General features: G+C 51.9%; 1 protein-coding gene across 1 annotated transcript; it reads left to right on the top strand.

The window, feature by feature from the left end:
* Positions 1-926: 926 nt before the first annotated feature.
* Positions 927-5,604, top strand: LOC128658198 (POU domain, class 4, transcription factor 1-like). Its single transcript, XM_053712720.1, has 2 exons — positions 927-1,467; positions 4,873-5,604. Exons 1-2 carry the CDS (start codon positions 927-929, stop codon positions 5,451-5,453), a joined length of 1,122 nt encoding a protein of 373 aa, XP_053568695.1. The 3' UTR covers positions 5,454-5,604.
* Positions 5,605-8,238: the final 2,634 nt, after the last annotated feature.

Genomic DNA, 8,238 nt, shown 5'->3' with positions numbered 1-8,238 from the left:
ATTGCTCAGGGTGGGGGGCGGGCCGGCGGGCCTAGTTCGGGGCCTCTAGCGGCATCGGGGCAGGAAGGCCCGGATCGGGGGCGGGGGGTGCAGGGCCGTGGGCAATTAGGCGTGCCAAGTTTGGGGCCTGTGGGGGTGCTAGTCGGCCGGGAGCGAGAGGGCCTCAATTTGTGCGGGGACCGGGAGGGCCTAAATTCGAGCGGGGGGCCTTTGGGCCTACACCGCGTGGTCGCGCCTGGTGGCCTAGCGGGTCCCTCCCCTACCCCAGTTGCTTTCGGCGGCGTGGATCGCTGGCCCACATGGTGCCCCCTCTTTCGTTGGTGGTATCGGTGGGTCGGCGGGCCCTTCTTGGGACGGGTACTTACCTAACTTACCTGTCCCAGAGGCGGTGCGGGCGGCGGTTGTGGCCTTAATCCAGGCCATTTCGAAGGGAGCGGGTCCAGGCGTCGCGTCGGGTGTGGAGCGGTCCGGCATCGTCTGCGGGGGTCCGGTGGGTGTCGGCGGCGTGGTCCAGGCTGGAGCGGCGGGCGATGCTTCCTCCTCCGGTGGAGTCTTCCGGTCGGTGGTGGGCGCGGGTGACGTCACTTCCGGTAGTCGCGTCGGTGACGTCACTTCCAGGCGTCGCGCGTGTGACGTAATTTCCGGTTTCGGGCTCGGCGGAGTGCAGTCGACGGATGGAGGCGCAAGAGGTGAGTCGGGAGTCCGGGGATCCGGGAGGGGCAGCACCGGACAGGCTGCGGCGGTAAGCGGACATGGTGGGGCAGGCACTTGGCAATTGGAGAACCTTGTGGGGGCACATGGGAGCAGGCAATTGGGTGCTGGCAATGGAGGGTTGGAACCGCATGCTGGGGCTTCCGTGGGCCTTGGAGTTTTTGGCAATAGGGGTCTGTTGGTGCGGGGCACTGGGGTGGGGGGGTCGGGCAGCTATGGCAGTCCCGGGTCTGAGTGGAAGTGTTGGACAGGAGACACGTCCTGCTGGGGGGAGTAATCGGATGGTTGGAGGGCTGCAAGTTGGGCATGAGCCTCTGGGGAGAGGACAACAAGATGTGATGGGGGAGATTTTCAGGTTGACTTCAATTTTGGACCAAGGGGCGCAAGCGGCGTCCTCTGGGGTGGGGGAACAGCAGCATACAGCACAGGTCAGCGCTGTGGGTTTGGAGTCAGGTCATGCTGGTGTTGTGGGTAGAGGGAGGGTGATTGGACATGGGGCAGCAGCTGGAAACGAAGGGGGTGGTGGGAGGGGGCGGTTGGGAGTTGGGGTCACGGTAGGTGGTCAGCAAGGTAGTTCTGTAGTGGGAGGGGGTGGGGGTGGTGCCCGTTCCGCGATCCGTGGTACTCCTGACTCTGTTTTGTTTCCACAGGTGAGCGGGGATGCTGCTGTGGCAGTTTGCCAGGAGGCTAGGCGAGAGGTGCCTCAGAGGACTGGACCAGGCCAGGAGGCTCTTCCCCCGGCGGCGTCAGGAGCAGGTGAGATTGCATTGTGTGGTTTAGCTGGAGGAGGGTGCGGGTGGGTCATCTAGTGACACTGGCTCTGAGAGCGACGACTCCTTAGGGCCAGTGTCTAAACCTCAAAAACGGGTATTGAAGTATCTTTGTAGGCTGGTAGCTGGGCAACAGAGGCAGGAATTGAGGCTAGCTCCGGGTGGGGGTGTGCAGATGGGGGCCTCAGTGGGTGATAGTCAGCAGGTAGGGTCAGGGGCTGTGAGCTTGGCGGTGGCAGACAGGAAAGTGGCGCTACAGGGGGATGCTTACCCCTGCAATGTACACTCATTGAACTTGCACCTTAAAGCTAAGACAATCAAGAAAATTAGGGATGGCAAATATGTGCACATTTTTGATTTGTCGCTTGAGGCCCATAAGGCCAAGGAGCGGAGCGAGGACGGCTCAGGCCCTAAAAAGGTTAAGAGACCGGAGACAATGGACTAGTGGCGCACATGCTTTAGGGTTTTGGCTTCCTGCCTGGTGGAGGCGAAGCCTGAGCTGAGGGTGGATGTGTTGAAATACATGGAAACTATTGAGTTCGTCCATAAAATGTATAAGGAAGGGGTGTGGCGGTCTTATGACGCGGACTATAGGCGGAAGATGGTGGGGAACCCTTTGCTGACCTTTGGCACCACAGATGTGCATTTATGGCAGCGCTTGGGTTCGGAGCGCTCCCCCCCCCCCTTTCAGGTGCAAGGGTGGGGGGGAGTAGGCAGATGGGGGGAGTCAAGAGAAAAGGACAGGAATGTTGGAAGTTTAACGACGGGAAGTGTGATCGAGGAGCAAACTGCTCCTTTCGACACTCTTGCATATACTGTGGAGCCGGTCACCCGGGGACCGAATGTGCAAGACGGAAAGAGATGGGGGGCCGCGGAGCCAGCAGAGGGGCTGCTGGGGCGAAGGGCACCAACGCAGTTGAGGCTGGCCGCCCTTGAGCCATGGCTCAGGGCATACCCGGACAGGCGGGCGGGGGAGCTGCTCCTGTCCGGGCTGCGCGAGGGTTTCCTCATTCCGGTAGTAGGGCCGGTGATTGGGGCACGTCAGAATCGGAACCTCAAGTCGGCGTATGAGTACCCTGACGTAGTGAGGGATAAACTGGGCAAAGAACTGAGTTTGGGAAGAATGGTGGGCCCCTTTCAGGAGCCCCCCATTGAGGGCTTGGTGGTCAATGATGCTATCAGCCCGTGGTAAGCTCAGTTTTTTATCAGTCGTTTGACCAAGCAATGGTTTTGGTACAACAGGCTGGGGTTGGGGCACTCTTGGCAAAGCTCGACATTGAGTCGGCTTTCCGTTTGTTGCCTATTCATCCGGCATCCTTTCGATTGATGGGGTGTTGGTTCGAGGGTGCCTATTATGTAGATCGCTGTCTCCCAATGGGTTGCTCGGTCTCATGCGCTTTTTTCGAGATGTTCAGCACATTCTTGCACTGGGCTGTGTTTTCGGAAGCGCTGGGTGGGCTTATAGCCCATTACTTGGATGATTTTCTGCTAATCGGCAGAGCTGGGTCGGCTGAGAGCGCGGCTCATGTCGGTGATGCGAGCCCTATTTGTGCATTTTGGGGTCCCATTGGTGGAGGACAAGACCCAGGGGCCATGCACTTACCTGACGTTTATGGGTATCGAGATCGATACTCTAGCGAGGCAGTGCAGGTTGCCAGAGGATAAGGTGGTGCGCATGCTAGCCGCGGTTTCTTCGGCCGCAGCGGCTGATCGGCTCTCGATAAAAGAGTTGCAGTCATTGCTGGGTCTGCTTAACTTTGCGTGCAAAGTTATCCCGATGGGCAGAGTATTCAACCGGAGGTTGGAGGGCCCTCTAAAAGGGGGCAGCGGGAGCCGCAAGTCATGTGTGGTGTCTCCAGATATGAGGGAGGACTTGAGAATCTGGGAATTGTTCCTGGAAGATTTCAATAGGGTCCTGTTGTGGAGGCAAGTAAGGACATCCAGCCAGGCTCTGCATCAGTTCACGGATGCGGTAGGAGCAGGGGGTTACGGGGGTTACTTCAACGGCGCCTGGAGTGCCGGGGAGTGGCCTCGGGAGTGCTGGGGAGTGGCCTGGGGCCTGGATTAAGAGAGGATGGACCAGGAACCTTACACTCCTAGAGTTCTTCCCTATTGTTGTGGCCATCGAGTTATGGGGGCGGCAATTTGCAAACCAGAATGTAATATTCTGGTGCGATAATCAGAGCGTCGTGTTTGCTATAAACAATCTTTCAGCCTCTTCCCCTATTGTGGTACGCTACCTTCTTGGGTGGTGCTGCGGTGCTTGCAGCACAACATTGACTTTACGGCGCGGCATGTGCCTGGGGTCAATAATGTATTGGCAGACGCGTTGTTGCGAGGCCAATGGGAGGCATTCAGAAAGTTGGCACCAGGGGCAGCAAAGGTTGGTACTCCTTGTCCTTCCTTTCTTTGGCAGGTGGCGGAAGGGGGGACATGCTGACTTCAATGGTTCAGGCGTCACTGGCGCCTGCTACCTGGAAGGCCTAGGGCAAGTACTGGGCAGAATGGGAAGTCTTCCTCAAGGGTAAGGGCGTCCCGGTGGAATCCGGATCGCCAACTATGTTGCTTGAGTGGATGGTGTGTTTGAAGGAAGGTGGCTGCAGGAAAGGATCCATGCAAGGGAGGCTAGCTGCTTTGCCCTTTTTTGCTAAATGGAGGGGTATCCAGGACGGGACGAATGCCTTCCTGGTTAGGCAGGTAATGAAAGGGGGTAGGATAGAGGCTAAGTCGGCAGGTCGGCGTGAGCCCATTACCATTCAGCGGCTGGGGGCGTTACTGGCAGCGCTTCCAGAAGTGTGCGCATATGAGTAAGAGGTTGCTTTGTTTAGGGCGGCGTTTGCGGTGGCTTTCTTTGGTGCGTTAAGGGTAGGAGAGATAGTTAGTCCAACCAGGTCGTCGGAAGGTTGTGGTATCCAAGCGCAGCATGTCAGGTTTGATATGCTATTGTTGTTTATCCCCAGATCCAAGACGGATCAGGAAAGGAAAGGTGTATGGTTGTCCATTCAGCAGCAGGATTCGGTGGAGTGTTGCCCCGTCCGGCTCTCTTCTGAGTTTTCGGTTAAGAGACCAGGGAGTTCAGGGCAGTTTTTCATTCATGCGGATGGGTCCAACTTGTCCAGATTTCAATTTAGGCGGGTGTTGGAGGAAGCAGCTAAGCGGGTCGGCTTGGACCCCGGGCTCATTGCTCCCCACTCCTTTCCCATAGGAGCGGCCACCAGCGCGACTGCTGTTGGGGCATCGGAGCGAGAAATTAAGAAGTTGGGAAGGTGGAGTTCCAAAAGGTATAGGTCATACATTAGACCCCTTCAGAGTAAAGTGTAGATAGTTGGAAAAGGGGGGGAATGGAACAAGTGGAAGGGTGCTTAGTAATGTGGATTTTTGTTGATTCTAGGTTTAAGAGCCCCTCCTTGTAGAGCGTGGCTAGTCGGCCACTCGTACGTTCACTGGGCGGCCATTCATGCTTTGAATCGCCCGGGCGGCCAGCAGCTAGGATTTCGTCCAGATGCGGTTTCAATTAGATGGCTGGGAAAAAGGGGAATGTTGTGGAGTGATTTGCCGGGTCGTCTGGAGGAGGCCTTCCTTCGTTGGGGGAGACCTTCATTGATAGTGCTGCATCTGGGTGGAAATGATGTGGGGAGTTTGCCTGTGCTGGAGTTGGTGAAAATCATTCAGTCGGATGTGCGATGGTTGAAAGTGCGTTTCCCTGGAGTGCGAGTGGCCTGGTCAAATGTGATTGCGCTCTTGCAGTGGCGTCATGTGAGGGTGCACCGTTCAGCCTACCGTATCCGGAAGAAGTTGAACAGAGATGTGGGGAGGTTGATCGTGGAGGAAGGTGGTTTTGTAATCAGGCACGATAACATCTTGGGGGACTGCAAGCGGCTGTACAGGCCGGACGGGGTTCATTTAACAGAGGAAGGCTTAGAGCTATTCTTTGCTAATTTAGCTGGCGCGTTGAGGCGGCATGTCAGTTAGCTATTCCCTAGGTGTGGTGGCAAGAGCTCCATTATGGGAGGCAGGTGTGTGGTATCTCTTGTGGCGGGGTCCCGGCCGAATAATTTTTATGGTTTCGGCGAGGGTGTGGTCGAGCTAATGGGAGGGGCATGATGTTGCAGCATGTAACGCCTCTCCCCGCGGGCCTGCTGACCTAGAAACCCCTTGTGGATGATGCCAGCCTCTGAAGGGCAATGCTCGGCAGGAGCATTGCGACAACCAATCCGGGCCGGTGACCTCACTACGCTTGTTGTAGATACTAAATTATGGTTAGGCTTAGGATATAGTTTAGCCTCAGATGCCGCCACCTGTAGATATAAGCCTTAAGCTTATCAAGTTAATAAGTTTAGATTTTGCCTGGTTTGGTTTAATAAACGCGACCTTGCTTCACGGTCTTATACCTCCAAATATGTGTCTGTGTCTTTATTGGGTAAGGTGGGAATGAAGTCATGGCGATTTGACCCTTATGGTAGTGGAGGGCATATTTGTGCATGTAACGTCTTAAGGGTTATGCTGCCTGACTGAAATGTGAAGCTGTGCAGTGTGTGAGTTTGCAACAATTGTTGCAATGTGTGGGGTGGGGACTCTTACCTGTTATAAAAGTGCATGGATGCTGGAACACTTCCTCTTTCTTGTCTGCAACTGCTGGTGAAAGGTTTTTTCCCCGCCCATCCCTCCCTTGTTGTTAACATGTTTGATATTTTGTTGCAGGAAAGGGGGCGGCACTGAGGGAACAGCTGCCATTAGGGTGGTTTTGTTAGGACTTTGGCAGGGGCATGCCTACTCAGGCTAGCTGATCTTAAGTCCAAAGTGGTAATTTTTGACTTCACATCATGGGCATTTGTTGTGCGTCTTACGTCTAAATGATGACCTTTATGGGTACGGAGCAATTTGCTAGCATAAGAATAGAAATCACCAGCTGGCGTGGCGGGGTCCCGGCCGAATAATTTTTATGGTTTCCGCGAGGGTGTGGTCGAGCTAATGGGAGGGTCGTGATGTTGCAAGTCGCAGCTTGTAATGCCTCTCCCCGCGGGCCTGCTGACCTAGAAACCCCTTGTAGATGATGCCAGCCTCTGAAGGGCAATGCTCGGCAGGAGCATTGCGACAACCAATCCTGGCCGATGACCTCACTACGCTTGTTGTAGATACTAAATTATGGTTAGGCTTAGGATATAGTTTAGCCTCAGATGCCGCCACCTGTAGATATAAGCCTTAAGCTTATCAAGTTAATAAGTTTAGATTTTGCCTGGTTTGGTTTAATAAACGCGACCTTGCTTCACGGTCTTATACCTCCAAATATGTGTCTGTGTCTTTATTGGGTAAGGTGGGAATGAAGTCATGGCGATTTGACCCTTATGCCTCTTTTAAATCTGTCCTTAAAGGGACAGTCTAGTCCAAAACTTTTATTATTCAAATAGGGCATGTCATTTTAAACCAGTTTCCAATTTACTTATATCACCAATTTTGCTTTGTTCTCTTGGTATTCTTAGTTGAAAGCTAAATCTAGGAGGTTCATGTGTTAATTTCTAAGCCCTTGAAGACCGCCTCTTAGCTCAGGGCATTTTGACAGTTTTTCACCACTAGAGGGTGTTAGTTCATGTGTTTCAGGAGTTCATGAGTTCAGGAGTTCCTAGGAGCCAGCACTGATTGGCTAAAATGCAAGTTTGTCAAAAGAACTGAAATAAGGTGCAGTTTGCAGAGGCTTAAATACAAGATAATCACAGAGGTAAAAAGTGTATTAATATAACTGTTGGTTATGCAAAACTAGGGAATAGGTAATAAAGGGATTATCTATCTTTTAAAACAATACATTTTCTGATGTAGACTGTCCCTTTTAATTGCCCTCAGCAGGAATAATAAGGGGAACTTAAAGGGACAGTCTACACATTAGTCATTTTAAAGTCTTACCTTAGATTAAGCTGCAAATAGCCTCCTGCATCCTTTCTATATCATGCAGAAGTAACAATAAAAAAGTTATTTTAAAATGAATATTGTTTCTGGACACTTTGAAATAGCTGCCAAGCTATGCCTATTGATCTGGGCTGCATTAATGGCTTCACTAGTTACAAAAGATTAACTAATTGGATTCAACAACCTATCAGTGCTATTCAGCAGTGCATGGATGCAGCCCAGATTGTGATGTCATCAGAGCTAGACAGCCATTTCAAAGTGACCAGAAATAATATTAATTTTAAAATAACTTTTTTTTTTTACTGTTACTGCTACATTTGATAGAAAGGGTGCAGGATGATATTTGCAGCTTAATCGAAAGTAAGACTTTTAGAAGACTTAGGTTTAGACTGTCCCTTTAAGTCAAAACATGGCGGCACCTAATACTTTATAGAACCTAAGTGGGATTAAGAAAACCAACAATTTTAAGAGTTTTTTTTTTAACTACACATAATTATATATTGTATATTACACCTTGGAGAACAGTCTACAGTAAATTATATCTGCAAAGACTTTAATTGATCCATTGGGAAAACAGTGATATTTATGTTTATTTTGTAATATTTTGAAGGTGCTTTTATGATGCCAGTATCCTTCACAGTGGAACTAATTATATGTGCCAAGAGTTAGGAGAGACACAGCTCGATTTATTTTAATGGAGCTTAACCCCTTAACGACCAAGGACGTGCCAGGCACATCCTACAAAAAACGGTCCTTTCAAGCGCTGAAAGCGATCGTGATCGCTTCCAGCCACTTTCAAGGTATTGCAGTGATGCCTCGATATTGACCCTTTGTTACCCACCAATGCAGAGAGTGC

The sequence above is a fragment of the Bombina bombina genome, chromosome 4 (genome assembly GCF_027579735.1).
Source record: "Bombina bombina isolate aBomBom1 chromosome 4, aBomBom1.pri, whole genome shotgun sequence".
NCBI lineage: Eukaryota > Metazoa > Chordata > Amphibia > Anura > Bombinatoridae > Bombina > Bombina bombina.
The sequence above is the reverse complement of the archived record's forward strand: the minus strand, read 5'-3'. Positions and strand labels throughout refer to the sequence as shown.